General features: G+C 48.2%; 1 protein-coding gene across 1 annotated transcript; it reads right to left on the bottom strand.

The window, feature by feature from the left end:
- Nucleotides 1–73: 73 nt before the first annotated feature.
- Nucleotides 74–19,219, bottom strand: farsb (phenylalanyl-tRNA synthetase subunit beta). The gene is made up of 19 exons (XM_064301540.1): nucleotides 19,081–19,219; nucleotides 17,164–17,242; nucleotides 16,242–16,376; nucleotides 14,985–15,040; nucleotides 13,120–13,274; nucleotides 12,270–12,342; nucleotides 11,634–11,749; nucleotides 10,088–10,238; nucleotides 9,620–9,728; nucleotides 9,356–9,426; nucleotides 8,935–8,996; nucleotides 8,788–8,839; nucleotides 7,987–8,111; nucleotides 6,671–6,674; nucleotides 6,352–6,513; nucleotides 5,026–5,118; nucleotides 4,750–4,867; nucleotides 3,615–3,767; nucleotides 74–645 (listed from the first exon to the last, which is right to left on the bottom strand). The coding sequence occupies exons 3-19, from the start codon at nucleotides 16,297–16,299 to the stop codon at nucleotides 494–496; spliced, it is 1,710 nt and encodes a 569-aa protein (XP_064157610.1). The 5' UTR covers nucleotides 16,300–16,376; nucleotides 17,164–17,242; nucleotides 19,081–19,219; the 3' UTR covers nucleotides 74–493.
- Nucleotides 19,220–19,231: the final 12 nt, after the last annotated feature.

Raw genomic sequence — 19,231 nt, 5'->3', positions numbered from 1 at the left:
AACAAGGGATGGATAAGCTGCCAATCAGAACAACAGGGAAAAGTGCATACAAAGAGAGATAAATATCAGTGACTCTTCTCCACGAGTATATTTTATTCATGTACACTATGACAGCTATTTAAAACAGCCATACAGAAACAGACTTATTATTCATATTAATCTGATGTATAAAACTGAATTACAGAGCAGGTGAGAGGATCTATTCCTGATGATACCCACGGGACTATGACTCTAATAACAGTGTGACAGCCAACCCAGCTGCACTGTGCAGGAGACCAGGGTGATTCAGAGGCAATTTTGTCACCCAACAGGGAGAGGCAGAGAGATTAGAGGGAGGGAGAGAGAGATAGGGAGTCAGTGAGAGAGGAGGGAGAGAGGGAGAGATGGAGGACTGGGCTGAGCTGAGCCAAAACACCCCAAACCTCAGAAGCATGTGGCTCTAACAGGCGGGGCTAGCGGGGCGGGGCCAGGGGCGGGGCGAGCGGGGCACGGGTCACAGGAACGGCTCGATGTCGATGTCGAGGGCGGAGCAAGGCATGGTGAGCTCGAAGCGACTGATGACGTCAGGATGAAGGACCCCGAGGCGGCCAATGCTCTGCCCATGAGCAAAAACCTCCGCACAGCGTCCGGGGAAGAAGCTGCAGTCTGCAAATAGAGAGAGCGAGTAAGAGAAGTCGGCACCAAAGAGAGAGAGGTCTACACCAGAGAGAGAGGGTCTGCACCACACAGAAAGAGGTCTGCACCAGAGAGAGAGATGTCTGTACCAGAGAGAGAGGGGTCTGCACCACACAGAAAGAGGTCTGCACCAGAGAGAGAGATGTCTGTACCAGAGAGAGAGGGTCTGTACCAGAGAGAGAGGGGTCTGCACCAGAGAGAGAGCGGTCTGCACCAGAGAGAAAGAGAGGTCTACACCACACAGCTCTCTCTCACAATCAGACTCACAGCTGTGAGTGTATGTGTGTCTCGCCCCAGCCTAGATCCCCCCCAAACCCCCCCCCACCCCCGCCCCAGCCCCACCCCAGCCCCGCCCGAGCCCTGCTGAAGACCGTGTTGCAGTTGGGTCTCTATGGAAGGATGGGCGCACACAGGGGGCCAATCAGGGCTCTGAAATTCTGGGATCAGACACAGCTTCAGGCAGAGATCAAAGTGCCCCTGCCTGTCCAAACATCTGCTGACAGGCCTCCCGCACGGTCGTCCTGGGGGGGGGAGGGCACATGTTCACATCCCCCTGGCCTCACCGCAGGGAGGGGGGAAGGAGGGGAATGCTCGGGGGGCCCAGCAGGCCAGCTCACCGCTCATAGATCTCTCAAATGAGCAGCTGTCCGTCAACCACTGCTCCTACCGCTGCCGTGGAGAGGTCCGTATGAACAGGTCATCCGCCACCACCCGGACCCCCGACCTCCCCACCCAGACCCCCAACTGCCCACCAAAAAGGACCCTCAACTCTACACACATCACCCCAACCCCCAACCCCCGAACCCCGACCGCCAACCACCCTCAGCTCTACACACATCACCCCAACGGCCAACTGTGCTAGGCTATGAGCATGTTACCAATGACAGCGCTGTTTTGATATGGTATTTGATATTGCCCCACTGACACAGTCAGATTAATCTCATAATTTCACTATTTTAACATTCCCATTGGAGTGAGAATGGGGGGGACTGGTGACGGTTGGTTAGCGAGAGCGTGTCAGCAGGGAGAGATGTGCTGCTGTTCCTTTACGAACCCCGAAACGCTGTCATAAGAGCAGGAAACGAGCCTCCAGACCAGCAGGAATCACTCAGAGACCGCAGCCAATCAGCTCCACCGACTGCCACAGCTGCAGCCAATGATGTCCACTCAGACCAACACTTCTGAAATGCCCTCCTTGGCAGGTTAAAGGTCATAACACCGGAGTGATATTGGTAACTGAATGATGCTAACATCATGCTCTGCTATAGTTGGTACACAGTGAAAATGTCATGCTCAACAATGGCCTCAACATCGCCTGCCATGCTTATTAGTTCTTTTTAATCCATAGTTTTTACCAGTTACATTCAAAAGCAAAGCCACAGAGATGCAGCAGTTATCCAGCCCCACACTCTCTGCATAATAATAAAGTAAGCAAGTTAAAATATTTTGCTATAATAATAAAATGTGCAACATGTTCCTTTATGAGTTGCTGTTTGTGCTCATTTGCTATTGAGATGAAGGTGGAAACTTAAATGTGCAGGCAAATACCACTTATTGATATCAGCTCCAGTATTTCCATATGCTGCAGCCCAACTAGAAACTCAAACAATGTGTGCAGGAGTTTTTAATAATCATCCTGTAGTGACTGCAGCCAGTGAAACTGCATCAAGATCACTGATAATTAACAGGAAACAGGAACTCAAACTGCCCTGGCCTGCCAGTCCTGCCTGATAGGAGGGCCAGGATGGAAGCAGGTCCTTTCCTTTGTTATATCAACGACAATTACTAAAGCCTGCGCTGATACTGCTTTCATGTGCAGTTGCATGGTTTTAATTATCTAATGGATCTGTTCATTCACCAGCTCCATTACTACCCCACTCTTCCATAAGCAGACAAAACAAGGCAAACGACCTCCTCATCACAGCCCTTACAATTCAATAACTACAGGAAACATACATGAGTCCAGCAGCATCCTTCCTCTCAAAGAAACTGCAGCTCAAGAAGTTTGATGTTGCAGAACTGAGTTCTTTTGAAGGGAAAATAAAACCATTCCGTCTGTAACCATGGTTCTGAAAAACTAGATCCAGTTTCTTAGAACTGAACCGATTCTACACCTGGACTCTCATCCCCTAAGCTAAGAGTACACGCTATGAACATCCATACTAAAACCTAAGCTAAAAGAGTACACGCTATGAACATCCATACTCTCGACTCTCATCCCCTAAGCTAAAGGAGTACACGCTATGAACAGCCATACTAAACCTAAGCTAAGAGTACACGCTATGAACACCCATACTAAACCTAAGCTAAGAGTACACGCTATGAACACCCATACTAAACCTAAGCTAAGAGTACACGCTATGAACACCCATACTAAACCTAAGCTAAGAGTACACGCTATGAACACCCATACTAAACCTAAGCTAAGAGTACACGCTATGAACACCCATACTAAAACCTCAATTCCCCTAAGCTAAGAGTACACGCTATGAACACCCATACTAAACCTAAGCTAAGAGTACACGCTATGAACACCCATACTAAACCTAAGCTAAGAGTACACGCTATGAACATCCTTACTAAAACCTCAATGCACAAAGAGCCCACCCCATCTCCAACCCCAACCCCCCACCCCAACACCAACCCCATCCCCAACCCTTCAACAACCCACCCACCCACCCCAACACCAACCGCAACACCAACTTTAACCCTAACCCTAACCCAACCCCACCCCCCACCCCAACACCAACCCCATCCCCAACACACAACCCCTAAACCACAACCCCAACCCACCACCCCACCCCAACTCCAACCCTAAACAAACCCCAACCCTACCACCCCACCCCAACTCCAACCCTAAACAAACCCCAACCCTACCACCCCACCCCAACTCCAAGCCCAACCCCTGAACTGTGACACGCAGCCGCTGCGGTTCTTACCATCTGAGGCTTTGATGTGGTACCCCTCTCCCGGGCCCGGATTAACCTCCAGAAGCTGCATGACCCGGTCCAGTAGGCCGTGGATCACCTCGAACCCGGGACTCTTGTTGTAGTACACGGCACAGAGACGCCGGCTGTTCCTGGCACCCACATCTGAGAAAAAAATAAATCCCCTTACTCACACACACACACACACACGCTCACACACACGCTCTCACACACGCTCTCACACACGCTCTCACACACGCTCTCACGCTCACTCACGCTCACACACGCACTCACGCATATACACTAATTCACACACTCACACACTCACTCACACACACACACACACATGCACACACACACACTCACACGCACATGCACACTCACGCATATACACTAATTCACACACTCACACACTCACTCACACCCACACACACACATGCACACACACACATTCACGCTCACATGCATATACACTAACTCACACACACACACACACACGCTCACACGCATATACACTAACTCACTCACTCACACACTCACTCACACGCACATGCACACACTCACGCTCACACGCATATACACTAACTCACTCACACACACACACACTCACGTGCATATACACTAACTCACTCACTCACACACTCACTCACACGACACATGCACACACGCACGCACACACACACACACACACTCACGCTCACATACACTAACTCACTCACACACTCACTCACACGCACATACACACACACTCACGCGCATATACACTAACTCACTCACTCACACGCACACATGCACACACGCACGCACACACACATACACACACACACTCACGCATATACCCTAACTCACTCACACACTCACTCACACGCACATGCACACACACGCTCACACGCATATACACTAACTCACTCACTCACACACACACACACACTCACGTGCATATACACTAACTCACTCACTCACACACTCACTCACACGCACACATGCACATACACACACACTCACGCGCATATACACTAACTCACTCACTCACACGCACATATGCACACACACACGCACACACACATACACACACACACTCACGCTCACACGCATATACACTCACTCACACACACACTCGCACGCACACACGCACACACACACACACCTCTTGTGTCATCTTTCAGCACCACATCGGAGATCTCAAAGAGTTTGAGGGGCAGAGGCATCTTCCTGTTTGCTGCCAGAGTCTTGAGCAGGCCTGGCAGGAGGGTGGTGCGCGCCACCTGTAGGGAGAGAGTGTTACTGCAGCAGCAACAGCAGCCTGTCTGAAAGAGACCAATAGCACCCTCTAGTGGAGAACACTGTCAGTGACGCACGCTTCAGTAATTTGCACACGGTGCATTTTCTGTGTTTTCTGAGACAGCAGAAGGAGTTTTCCCACCTGGAACTCAGCAGTTTTCGGGTTGGCGATGTGCACAGCTCTGATTTCTGAGATGTTTCTCCCCAGTTTATCAGCAATGTCCTCCTGAGAGCACTACAGAGAGAGCATCTGATTACCAAAAACACCTGTGTGCTCAAGACCTACCCCCTCACACCTGTGTGCTTACCTATCCCCCTCACACCTGTGTGCTTACCTATCCCCCTCAGACCTGTGTGCTCAATATTTACCTATCCCCCTAACACCTGCGTGCTTACCTATCCCCCTAACACCTGCGTGCTTACCTATCCCCCTCACACTTGTGCTTACCTATCCCCCTAACACCTGCGTGCTTACCTATCCCCTCACACCTGCGTGCTTACCTACCCCCTCACACTGTGTGCTTACCTATCCCCTCACACCTGTGTGCTCAATACTTACCCATCCCCTAACACCTGCGTGCTTACCTATCCCCCTCACACTTGTGTGCTTACCTATCCCCCTAACACCTGCGTGCTTACCTACCCCCCTCACACCTGTGTGCTTACCTATCCCCCTAACACCTGTGTGCTCATACTACCATCCCCTAACACCTGGTGCTTACCTATCCCCCTCACACTTGTGTGCTTACCTATCCCCCTAACACCTGCGTGCTTACCTATCCCCTCACCCCTGCGTGCTTACCTATCCCCCTCACACTTGTGTGCTTACCTATCCCCCTCACACCTGTGTGCTTACCTATCCCCTCACCCCTGCGTGCTTACCTATCCCCTCACACCTGTGTGCTTACCTACCCCCCTCACACCTGAGTGCTTACCTATCCCCTCACACCTGTGTGCTTACCTATCCCCTCACACCTGTGTGCTTACCTACCCCCCTCACACCTGAGTGCTTACCTATCCCCTCACACCTGTGTGCTTACCTACCCCCTCACACCTGTGTGCTTACCTATCCCCTCACACCTGCGTGCTTACCTATCCCCTCACACCTGCGTGCTTACCTATCCCCTCACACCTGCGTGCTTATTTACTCACCTACCCTCTCATACCTGTGCACTTATCACTTATCTATCCCCTACACAGAGAGAAAGAGAGAGAGAGGGAGGGAGAGGGGGGGAGAGAGAAGGGGAGGAGAGGGAGTGAGAGGGAGGGAGAGAGAAAGAGAGAGAGACAGACAGAGAGAAAGACAGAGAGAGAGGGAGAGAGAGAAAGAGGGAAGGAGATACAGAGAGAGAGAGAGGGAGGGAGGGAGATAGAGACAGACAGAAAGAGAGAGAGGGAGAGAGAGAGAGGGAGGGAGGGAGATAGAGACAGACAGAAAGAGAGAGAGAGAGGGAGGGAGGGTCCGTACCAGAGCAAAGGTGAGCGCCTCAGTGAAACTGGCTGCAGCTAGATCCTGCCTCAGGAGCTCTGTCAGCTTGTTCAGAGGGAGCTGTACAAATACAAATACAAAGACACGCACGCACGCACACACAGGTACGCACGCATGCACGCACACACACACACGCGCACGCACGCACACACACGCACGCACGCACGTACACACAGGCACGCACGCACGCACACAGGCAGGCACGCATGCACGCACACACACACACGCGCACGCACGCACACGCACGCACGCACACACACAGGCAGGCACGCACGCACGCACGCACGCACGCACACACGCGCCTGTAGGGAGGCAGAAGTGGCTGTAGGAGGTTCAGTAGGGGTGGCCTGGTTAGGGAGGTGCAAAGCGTGCCTGGTTAGGGAGGGTGTCAGTAAGGGGTGTGGCCTGGTTAGGGAGGGTGTCAGTAAGGGGCGTGGCCTGGTTAGGGAGGGTGTCAGTAAGGGGCGTGGCCGTGGAGGTTATGAGAGGGTGGTCATTAACTGGTTAGGCCACGGTGTAGTAGGGGCGTTGTGCGACTGGTTAAGCAGGTTGCGTTCCAGTTCAAGGGGCTGGCCTGGTTAGGGAGGGTGTCACTGGAGTGTGCGTCCTAACCTGGAGCCAGAACTGGTCAAAGCGCGCATGTCTCGGACTCACTGAAGCGACACGGTAGCGCATTACATTACATTCATTTAGCCGGCATGTTAGCACATTAATCATGTGGCGTACCATGTTAGCACATCTCATTCATTAGCTAGCATGTAGCACTACATCATTAGCTAGCATGTCGATTACAGCTTTAGCTAGCATGTTCGCACATACACTCATTTAGCACATGTTAGCACATTACATTCATTTAGCTAGCATGTTAGCACATTACATTCATTTAGCTAGCATGTTAGCGCATTACATTCATTTAGCTAGCATGTTAGCACATTACATTCATTTAGCTAGCATGTTAGCACATTACATTCATTTAGCTAGCATGTTAGCACATTACATTCATTTAGCTAGCATGTTAGTGCATTACATTCATTTAGCCGGCATGTTAGCACATTACATTTATTTAGCTAGCATGTTAGTGCATTACATTCATTTAGCTGGCATGTTATCACATTACATTCATTTAGCTGGCATGTTAGTGCATTACATTCATTTAGCTAGCATGTTAGCACATTACATTCATTTAGCTAGCATGTTAGCACATTACATTCATTTAGCTAGCATGTTAGCACATTACATTCATTTAGCTAGCATGTTAGCGCATTACATTCATTTAGTGCATGTTAGCGTACATTCATTTAGCTAGCATGTTAGCACATTACATTCATTTAGCTAGCATGTTAGCACATTACATTCATTTAGCTAGCATGTTAGCACATTACATTCATTTAGCTAGCATGTTAGCGCATTACATTCATTTAGCTGGCATGTTAGCGCATTACATTCATTTAGCTAGCATGTTAGTGCATTACATTCATTTAGCTGGTCTGTTAGCACATTACATTCATTTAGCTAGCATGTTAGCACATTACATTCATTTAGCTAGCATGTTAGCGCATTACATTCATTTAGCTGGTCTGTTAGCGCATTACATTCATTTAGCAGAAACTGTACTCTGGAGGCACTAGCAGTCCGCTCTGCTGAAGGGGGGAAGGAGACATTCCAAACCACACTAACCTGATTCCCACTTTCTGGTTGATGAAATCTCCCGTCAGTGTCTCGGTCCTGTAGGCCAGCTCCTGAGGAACAGCACAGTGGTCAGTTAGGGTTGGGGTTAGGGTTAGGGGGGTTAGGGTTAGGGTTGTGGTTGGGGTTAGGGTTAGGGTTGGGGTTGGGGTTAGGGTTGGGGCTGTGGTTGGGGTTAGGGTTAGGGTTGTGGTTGGGGTTAGGGTTAGGGTTGTGGTTGGGGTGCCCCCAGCCCAACGCAGCAATAATCATTTTTAGGGTGCCCCCAGCCCAACGCAGCAATAATCATTTTTACGACACAGGTGCTACAACGCTACATTTAAAACAACACAATGCCTAAATGGTGCCTGCCCTGAACCAATCATCTATCTTATTTCAAATAAAGAGCAAATAATGACATTAACGAACAACCTTTTTATGGCAAAGGCAACTGCCACTGTTTGAATGCTTATGGGTAAAATACAGCCACACTTCCTCTTTTGGCATTTTGACCGAGTTTAACGTGAGCTATCTTCCCAACGGCTCCGACTCCACCGGACAGACCAGTGCAGCGCTACTGAAGACCACAAAATGAAGCACTGAACTCAATCGGTTCGGTAGGTACCAGTCATATGGGAACTGGGGCTACAGTGCTACAGGGTTTCAGTACCCAACCCTGCTAATAAGGCAGGCCATAAACAGGGGGGGGGGGGGTCAAGCCTGGATTTAAGGGGGGGGCTGGACACATACTGGATACACGCAGGTTCTGCCATCAGGGTACACAACCTCAGCTTCCTCCACTCTGGAAACAATACAAACAGGGTGCAGGAAATCAGAACGCAGGAAATATAAACCAAGGAAGTTTTTTTTAATTTTTTTTATTTATTTATAACTTACGTGAATGGCTGCTCACAGTATTCACTGAACATTGTGACAATCATGTCCAGAACAATCTTAGCCTGAATGAAAAAAACACAGAAATGAACTGGGATTGACTACAGCAGAGTACGGTAACGGACAGGTTAGGACAGGGCTAGGACAGGGCTAGGACAGGCTAGGACAGGCTAGGACAGGCTAGGACAGGCTAGGACAGGTCATGTTAATGTAGTGTTTTAACAAGTCATGTCATAAAAAGTAGGTTACAGCATGTCAAAGCATTGTACAGTATAACAAATTATAGAAAGGTAAAGCATGTCATATCAGCTTGTTGGATGTGAAGTGTAACAGGCTGTATTAATGAAAAGTATATTAATTGTGGTAAAAAATGTTACGAGTATGTAAAATCCTTTAACATATGATGCCTTAATTGTTTGCATACCTTTGTCAGATCAGTGGCTGTGCACTCGATGAAGACGTTCTTGGTGTTGAGGGAGATTCTGGAGTGGTCCCCTGTTACACAGCAGCACAGAAGCATTTCACACAACCTATCAGGAGCCCTAAAATCAGGTGTATCTGGGCGCTTACTGAGCACGTGCAAACGTTCTGCACACCATCACAGCACGGCAGTATTTCCTGCGCAGATATATTCTGAGTTGGTGCAGTAAACCCGGGTTTAGGCAGGTCGACTGGTGGGGAAGCTCACCGTTAATAATGGGGGGCATGGACAGGACCACGCCGTTGCTGTCATAGATAACGGGGTACACCGGCTTGTCCTCAATAATGTGGAGGTAATGTCGTAGGTGGCTGTCGCTCTGAAACATATCAAATCCCACAAGCACAATATTCAGTGAGGATTACATAAATGATTTCATAATCAGTAAGAAAAAAAAAACTGAAATCTGCACACTTCACACCATGTTTGGTGCTCAGGTCTGGTTTGGTGCTCAGGCCTGGTTTGGTGCTCAGGCCTGGTTTGGTGCTCAGGCCTGGTTTGGTGCTCAGGCCTGGTTTGGTGCTCAGGCTGGTTTGGTGCTCAGGCCTAGTTTGGTGCTCAGGCCTGGTTTGGTGCTCAGGCTGGTTTGGTGCTCAGGTCTGGTTTGGTGCTCAGGTCTGGTCAGGGCATGCCCGCTCCCCTCACAGCAGAATGGTTGTTAAACCCAACACAGCTCACCTTGTACATGCTCATCATCTCCAGCGCAGTCAGCTCCTGGCTCTGGTTGAGGGGGCGGAAGCGGATCTGGGCGGGGGGGCGGGCTGTGTAGGTGAAGGGGCCCGAGATGGTGTCCAGGTCATGAGTCCCGATGGCCACCAGGGTTCTCTTCCTGCAAAACACTCACAGTAAGACCCTAACACGCAGTGTTCAGCCTCCGTCATTAACAATCACAGTAAGACCCTAACACTCAGTGTTGAGCCTCCTCATTAACACTCACAATAAAACCCTAACACCCAGTGTTCAGCCTCAGTAACACTCACAGTAAAACCCTAACACTCAGTGTTCAGCCTCCTCATTAACACTCACAGTAAAACCCTAACACTCAGTGTTCAGATTTGTGTCCTAACACTCGCATCAAATTTAAAACATTGGTCCTAGCATACCAGGCAGTCAAGGGATCAGCCCCAGCATACCTCCACAAGATATTCAAACCCTACATGCCAGCCAGTGTTCAGATTTGTGTCCTAACACTCGCATCAAATTTAAAACATTGGTCCTAGCATACCAGGCAGCCAAGGGATCAGCCCCAGCATACCTCCACAAGATATTCAAACCCTACATGCCAGCCAGATCCCTCCGTTCTGCTACCTCAGGACGCCTAGCACCTCCCCCTCTTCGCACCTGCACTTCCAGAACACGTCTCCTGTCTGTTCTGGCCCCACGATGGTGGAATGACCTCCCTGTGGAGGTCAGAACAGCTGAGACACTGACCCATTTCAAACGACGACTGAAGACTCACCTCTTCAGGCTGCACCTCTCCCCCTCCCTCCCTTCCCCCCTGTAAATGACTAAACTTAGGGTTGTAACTAGGCAGCTGTTTCGTAGGTGACTAGGTGCATTAACTGTCTTAACGACTACTTGTATTTTTTCCATAGATTGCGTTGTTGCCGTTCTCGTTGTTAGTGTTAATCAGTTTAACCATCAGGGTCCAAGTTGAACTATGCGGTTGTTCCCTGCCCTTGGACCGGTACTTCTCTCTAGGGGTTTCGTCATGCTTGTTCCTGGTTATGGTTATACACTTTGTTGTACGTCGCTCTGGATAAGAGCGTCTGCCAAATGCCTGTAATGTAATGTAATGTTCAGCTTCCTCATTAACGCTAACAGTAAGACCCTAACACTCAGTGTTCAGCCTCCACACTAACACTCACAGTAAAACCCTAACACTCAGTGTTAATGTTTTCTATTTCCTATTCTGGTTAAGTGTCTTTGTGACAGTGTCTCTGTATAAAGCCTGAACTGAAACGACCCTGTTCAGATCTGGAGCTTTACTGACGCTGCTGTGACCACACCCTGTGCAGATTGTGCTGTGACCGGACCCTGTGCAGATTGTGCTGTGACCGGACCCTGTGCAGATTGTGCTGTGACCGGACCCTGTGCAGACTGTGCTGTGACCGGACCCTGTGCAGATTGTGCTGTGACCGGACCCTGTGCAGATTGTGCTGTGATCGGACCCTGTGCAGATTGTGCTGTGACCGGACCCTGTGCAGATTGTTCTGCGGCTGACCTGCAGACATTCTGGTGCAGCTTCTCCTGCAGCTCGATGAAGCTGTCATATCGCTCCTGCGTCAAGCTGATGTTGCGCAGGACTGCGGCAACAGCATGAGGGCGCACGGCAGCCGTCTGCAGCCCGGGAGAGAAAAAGAACCCAGTGCTAAATACAATAACCCAGCGTTAAATAAAATAACCCAGCATTACATACAATAACCCAGTGTTAAAAACAATAACCAAGCATTACATACAATAACCCAGCATTACATACAATAACAAAGCGTTACATACAATAACCCAGCGTTACATACAATAACCCAGCATTATATACAATAACCCAGCATTACATACAATAACCCAGTGTTAAAAACAATAACCCAGCATTACATACAATAACCCAGCATTACATACAATAACAAAGCGTTACATACAATAACCCAGCGTTACATACAACAACCCAGCGTTAAATACAATAATCCAGGATTTGCCACAATCCTGTGGTACACACACACACACACACACACATAGCGCTAGAGAACACATGGCCACTCCAGCCGCTGTGCATTAGCGATAGCACACACACACACAAGCCTGGTAGGGGACGTGCCATTTCCCAAAGCTGGGTTAGTGAAGACCACCCGTGCCAGTGTACCTCCTCTGTGATGAGCAGTCTCTGGGGCGCCCCATCGGACGGGCTCAGCCTGCGGTAACGGGGGGCCTCCGCCCTGCTCACACACCCAGGAGAGAACAGGAGAACAAGCGAGTGTGTGTTTGGACAGGAGTAACAGACGGGTTTTGGGTTATGGTGCAAGGTGTGGGGTATGGGTTATGGTGCAAGGTGTGGGGTATGGGTTATGGTGCAGGGTGTGGGTTATGTGGGTGGGTTATGGTGCAAGGTGTGGGTTATGTGCGTGGGTTATGGTGCAGGGTGTGGGTTATGCGTGTGGGTTATGGTGCAGGGTGTGGGTTATGTGAGTGGGTTATGGTGCAGGGTGTGGGTTATGGTGCAGGGTGTGGGTTATAGTGCAGGGTGTGGGTTATGTGTGTGGGTTATGGTGCAGGGTGTGGGTTATGTGTGTGGGTTATGGTGCAGGGTGTGGGTTATGTGAGTGGGTTATGGTGCAGGGTGTGGGTTATGTGAGTGGGTTATGGTGCAGGGTGTGGGTTATGTGAGTGGGTTATGGTGCAGGGTGTGGGTTATGTGTGTGGGTTATGGTGCAGGGTGTGGGTTATGTGTGTGGGTTATGGTGCAGGGTGTGGGTTATGTGAGTGGGTTATGGTGCAGGGTGTGGGTTATGTGTGTGGGTTATGGTGCAGGGTGTGGGTTATGGTGCAGGGTGTGGGTTATGGTGCAGGGTGTGGGTTATGTGAGTGGGTTATGGTGCAGGGTGTGGGTTATGTGAGTGGGTCATGGTGCAGGGTGTGGGTTATGTGTGTGGGTTATGGTGCAGGGTGTGGGTTATGTGAGTGGGTCATGGTGCAGGGTGTGGCAGCACAGTTACCTCTCCTTGAAGACCTGCAGGCCTCTGACCAGCCCCTCCAGACAGAGCAGGTCATAGCGATTGGCCGGAACATCAATCTTATACAGAACCACATCAGAGGCTCCCTCAGCCCTCACGTCCCCCTGCTCACGGCTGATGATGTCTCTCTCTGTGGTCTGCAAGGGGACAGACACCGAGTCAGAGAGAGGCACCTGTCACTCACCGAGTCAGAGACAGGCACCTGTCACTCACCGAGTCAGAGACGGACACCTGTCACTCACCCGCCTGAGTCAGAGACAGGCCCCTGTCACTCACTGAGTCAGAGACGGGCACCTGTCACTCACCAAGTCAGAGACGGGCACCTGTCACTCACCGAATCAGAGATGGGCACCTGTCACTCACTCACTCACCGATTCAGAGACAGGCACCTGTCACTCACTCACTCACTGATTCAGAGACAGAAATGTTCTCTTTCCCAGTTTTCCCCAGTTTGTTAAGTGGTAGATAAACGGAGCTCATCAGACAGCACAAAGGCTCTGTGCAGCACGCAACAGCATAGCTACAACTACAGCACAGCACAGCTACAAATACAGCTACAACACATTACAGCACAGCTACAGCACCATACAGCTACAACTACAGCACAGCTACAGCACAGCACAGCTACAGATACAGCTACAACTACAGCACAGCACAGCTACAACTACAGCACAGCTACAAATACAGCTACAACACATTACAGCACAGCTACAGCACCACACAGCTACAGCTACAGAACAGCTAGATACAACTACAGTACATTACAGCACAGCTACAGCACAGCTACAACTACAGCACAGCTACAGCACCACACAGCTACAGCACAGCTACAGATACAGCTACAACACATTACAGCACAGCTACAGCACCACACAGCTACAACTACAGCACAGCTACAGCACAGCTACAGATACAGCTACACCACATTACAGCACAGCTACAACTACAGCACGGCTACAGTACCACACAGCTGCAACTACAGCATAGCTACAGCACAGCACAGCTACAAATACAGCGACAACACATTACAGCACAGCTACAGCACCACACAGCTACAGCTACAGCACAGCACAGCTACAGATACAGCTACAGCACATTACAGCACAGCTACAACTACAGCACAGCTACAGCACCACACAGCTACAGCACAGCACAGCTACAGATACAGCACAGCTACAGCACAGCTACAAATACAGCACAGCTACAGCACCACACAGCTACAACTACAGCACTGCTACAGATACAGCTACAGCACATTACAGCACAGCTACAACTACAGCACAGCTACAGCACCACACAGCTACAACTACAGCACAGCTACAGCATCAGCACACAGGTAGGGTTCAGACAGACCAACACCCTTCATGTGCGGCTCAACAGACACCTGATCAAGTGATGTGGGGCCACAGTGTCACTATTAACACACTGCGGCCAGCCTCCCTGCAGGGCATCTGGGCCCCCCCCATCACCCTCCCATCACCCCCCAATCCCCCCAGCATCAACCCGCATCACCCCCAATCAACCCCCCCATCAAACCCCACTAGCACCCCACCATTAACCCCCCATCAACCCCCCCATCAAACCCCCCCATCAACCCCCACTAGCACCCTGCCATCAACCCCCCATCACCCTCCTATCATCCCCCAATCCCCCTGCCATCAACCCCCCATCAACCCCGCCTGCACCCCATCATTAACCAGCCATCAACCCCCCATCACCCTCCCATCAACCTCCCCATCAACCCCTGCCATCACCCCCCCATCAACCTCCCCATCAACCCCCGCCAGCACCTCTGCATTCCACACACCACCACCAGGGTTTTCTTTAAGATTAAAAAAAGGACTTACAATCTCATCCAGCTCCAGCCCAAACTCAAAACACAGCTCATCGAATTCTTCATCCGCTGAAAGGTAGAAGCATCAGATCAGAGAAGAACAGCTGGAATGGCTGTACACACACACACACACACATACACAGCTGTACAGACACACACACACACTCACATACACATGCACATGCACAGCTGTACAGACACACACACACATTCACATGCACACACACACACACACACTCACACATGCACAGCTGTACAGACACACACACACACACTCACGTGCACACACACAAACACATGCACAGCTGTACAGACACACACTCACATGCACACACACACACACACGCACAGCTGTACAGACACACACACACACTCATACACACACACTCACATGCACACGCGCACACACACATGCACATCTGTACAGACACACACACACACACTCACATGCACACACACATAGCTGTACAGACACACACTCACATACACAGCTGTTCGGGCAGACACACTCACATACACAGCTGGGTGTGTCTGTGAGTGCGAGTAATGGCACAGTTAGTGTGTGTCAGCCTACACCGCCGATAGTTGTGCGTTTTAATAACTCTACCCTATTCTGTAGTGGTGGGACAGTCAGCAAAAACTGACGTTAGCAGAAGCTGAAGATTAAGCTTCTGGAAATAAAAATCATTATAAACAATAGTAGCCACAACCGTTTACACAGATTTAATGTCGCTAACGTTGCCATTCATTTTGACATATTGCGGCGAGAACCGCGACCAGCTAAAACGAGTACACCAAGTTTACTAGAATAAAACCTGATCATAATTGACACTGCCACAATTCTGAGTGTCACTAAAGAACATTACAATTAAACTAGCTAGAAATACACAACATTTAACTACTTAATACAGAAATGATGCAATCGCAGTGAAACCCCGTGCACCACCCAACGGTAGTGAAGCAGGACTAGCTCTCTAGCTACCGAGCCATCTCGCTAGTTTGCCTTTTGTGCTGGCTGATCATAACAAATAGCCTGTCACAGATGTCCTTATTAAAATATACTTTCTGGCTAATCGTTTTATCTTGTAGGCCTAAATACACATTTAAATTAGCTAACGCCATGGCTCGAGCGATAGGTTAGCAATCGAAGCTCGACTGCCATTCATTCATGCCAAGGAATAACCCCTGAAGCATTTAAACATTGTAATTTTAAAAAAAATTACACAAACATTTCTTCCATTTCAAATATTATCCAGAAAAAACGTCTTACTGTATTTTCTGCCCAAGGCTTGGAATATAAGGTCCCGTTTCACGCTGACAGTCGGCATGGTCACTTGCGTTCTTCGTCTGAGTTCCTCTGTTTGTAAAGGACCCCAGCAAACCGGGAGGCTGACCAGCAAACTGCCTGAAAAATTGTTTTGAGCCTTCAAACTGTTTTTTTCCCCACAAATAACATTATTATTATTATTATTATTATTATTATTATTATTATTATTATTATTAACTGACTTGACGTCATTAGTTGGTAAATCATAAAACAGATTAGTGGAGTGAACGCACTTATCTTTCTGATATGACACTTATCCTTACATGCAAATGTGTGTAAAATACAAATGGCACCGCTAAATGTGAGCAGTGTATGTAGACAATCCAATGTAAAGCATCACTCAGGATGCAAGACTAAAGAAAAATTACTCCTTAATATATTCCTTTAAATGTTTGAGCTTTACACAAAAATGACAATACTTTTTTGTGTCTGAGTGAATGCATGTTTGTTTATGATATATGAATGTGCCATGACCTGTGCGGTGGAGACTAGTTTTACATTTCTTTTCAGATGTACAGTACATGTCTGTAATATATTATGTCCAAATCACCAAGAAACAGCGAACCAGACAAGTGGAGGCACACACATTGGGCATTTGTATATTGAGCTTTCTACAGTTCTGTGATGTTCTCTGACTAGTCAGGTTATAACTCGGTTAACGGCAGCGGCCCTATAGTTCAGCCCTGAGGGACCGCTGTGTATGTCTTTGTTCCAACCACACTTCCAGCAATCCCAGAAGCTAATGCCCGGAAAATGAAACTAAACTGAATGGGATAGAGTGGGATGGCTATTCTGCGCAGTTATACACACACCTAACAGAGTGGGTTATCTGAATTGTGAAGGTTTTGTTTCATTTAAATTTTACCTTTTTAAAATCAGGTTCATCCCACTGAGATCAGAAAATGTCTTTTGCAAGGAAGACCTGGCCAAGATGGCAGCAGCATCTACAATTATTAATCAATATCGGTTAAAAGCATATACAATAATTAATCAATATCAGTTACAATCAGCTATCCACTCAAAGGCAACCATGTCATACTATGACTTTTAAAAAATGTCCGTTAATTACAGTGAAATGTGCAAGACCTTCAGGCTCTGCATACTTATACAGCCTATAAAGTCCTATTTAAATGTCATACAAATTGTATTTTTGTCGTTACATATTTGCCAGAACTCCAACAAGCATTTGGTTTGCATGTGCACTACTGGCAGATAATCCTGGACCTTGAAAAAGTGCTTAGAGTACAATTGGTTTTTTTTACAAATAGACAGTATCATTATCAATCAACATAAATCGTTTTTATCAATAAACAAAATGAATTACACATTCCAAACAAGGTTATCATCATATAATAAACGAAAATGAAAAGTGAGTTAGGGAAAATAAAAAACATTGTAAACTGAAATTAAAATTAAAATTAAAATAAGTTTTTGAAAAAATGAATCTAAAATGACCAAATCTATTTTAAAAAAACTAAATAAAGCTAAACTGAAGTTTAAATCAAAAGCTAGTTAAAAATTTGAGACTATTCAGATATATGTTATTGTAATTGAAATCAGTAGCATATTTAATATTAATGTATAATTTTATTATCAACAATATGTTGATAAACACTTGTAAATGAGGACTGTAACTACTTAAATGACATTGCATGAATAATAAAGCATTCTAAATAAAAATATTGTTTGCGTATGCCTTTATGCATGCTTGATTGTACGAAACATCAAGTTCAGATAAGAGAAAAAAAGATCAATAATGAAATGTTCGTGGAAACGTCTGTAAATACAGTTAACATCAAATCGCATGTTTACTGAATGAGCCAATAAGTGCACTGGGAATGGAACAGACTGCAGAGCATACGGATACTCTGAGTACAATGCAGACGTCAAAGCATACATCTTTGCTGGAATGGGGGCCAGTGGAGTGGGCACTGCAGGGGGCCAGTGGAATGGGGGCCAGTGGAGTGGGCACTGCAGGGGGCCAGTGGAGTGGGCACAGCAGGGGGCCAGTGGAGTGGGCACTGCAGGGGGCCAGTGGAGTGGGCACTGCAGGGGGCCAGTGGAGTGGGCACTGCAGGAGGGCGATGTGTGTTCACACCCGCAAGCTTACCCGCTTTTGTCAGTGATGCTTGATGTAATGCCCAAATAATCTTCACCACACATTAGCTAAGGAGTCATATAACCTTCAGCATTTGCAGAGTCACAGATCTGTGTACACACCTGTAACCAAACATCCATCCATTCATCCATCCATTATCTATACCCGCTTATACTGAGCAGGGTCGCGGGGGGTGCTGGAGCCTATCCGAGCGTGCATTGGGCGAGAGGCAGGAATACACCCTGGACATGCCGCCACTCTATCGCAGGAAACATACACCATTCACACACACACTCACACCTATGGGCAATTTAGAGTATCCAATTCTTGCTGTGAGGCGACACTGCTACCCACTGCACCAGCTTGCCGCGCTTGTAACCAAACATGAGTTTTAAAAATTAGGATCAAATGTGTCTGGCCCAGAGATACAGGAGCCATGTTGCAAGGTGCAAATACGCAGAGTTCAGACAATACTCAGCATTGGTTCCAAACGCCAAACTTGGCAAACTGTGTAGATGTGACATAGCTCGACTTTCCTATCATGGAAACAGAAGTGCTCTCATCCTGTCATTCATTACTATAAAAACATGTTATGCTGAATTTTACATTTTCTACCAGTTCAGTTGTTCAGTTTCTTCCCAATTTTAAGTCCCACCTCAATTTTTTAAATCGTCCAGGATTTACCAGTTGTATGTTGCCCTGAGGCTTTTCCACCTCGCGCCGTTGTCAGGGTGGTACCCGAGTACAGCTGTCGCGTTGCAGTGTTTCTGTTCCCAAAAACTCTCCACTGATCGCGACTAATCCAGCATTTCAACTCGCAGACGACAAGGACCGG

This window comes from Anguilla rostrata, chromosome 12 (genome assembly GCF_018555375.3).
Source record: "Anguilla rostrata isolate EN2019 chromosome 12, ASM1855537v3, whole genome shotgun sequence".
NCBI lineage: Eukaryota > Metazoa > Chordata > Actinopteri > Anguilliformes > Anguillidae > Anguilla > Anguilla rostrata.
This window is presented reverse-complemented; position numbering and strand designations above follow the sequence as displayed.

Bases quoted from the DNA above. Each gene is read 5' to 3' on its own strand.
- farsb (XM_064301540.1), bottom strand. From the start codon at position 16,299: ATGCCGACTGTCAGCGTGAAACGGGACCTTATATTCCAAGCCTTGGGC. The intron at 11,750-12,269 runs GTACACTGGCAC...CCCGGGCTGCAG, and splicing joins GACTGCTCATCACAGAGGAG to ACGGCTGCCGTGCGCCCTCA. The intron at 5,119-6,351 runs GTACGGACCCTC...CTCTCTCTGTAG, and splicing joins AGGCGCTCACCTTTGCTCTG to TGCTCTCAGGAGGACATTGC.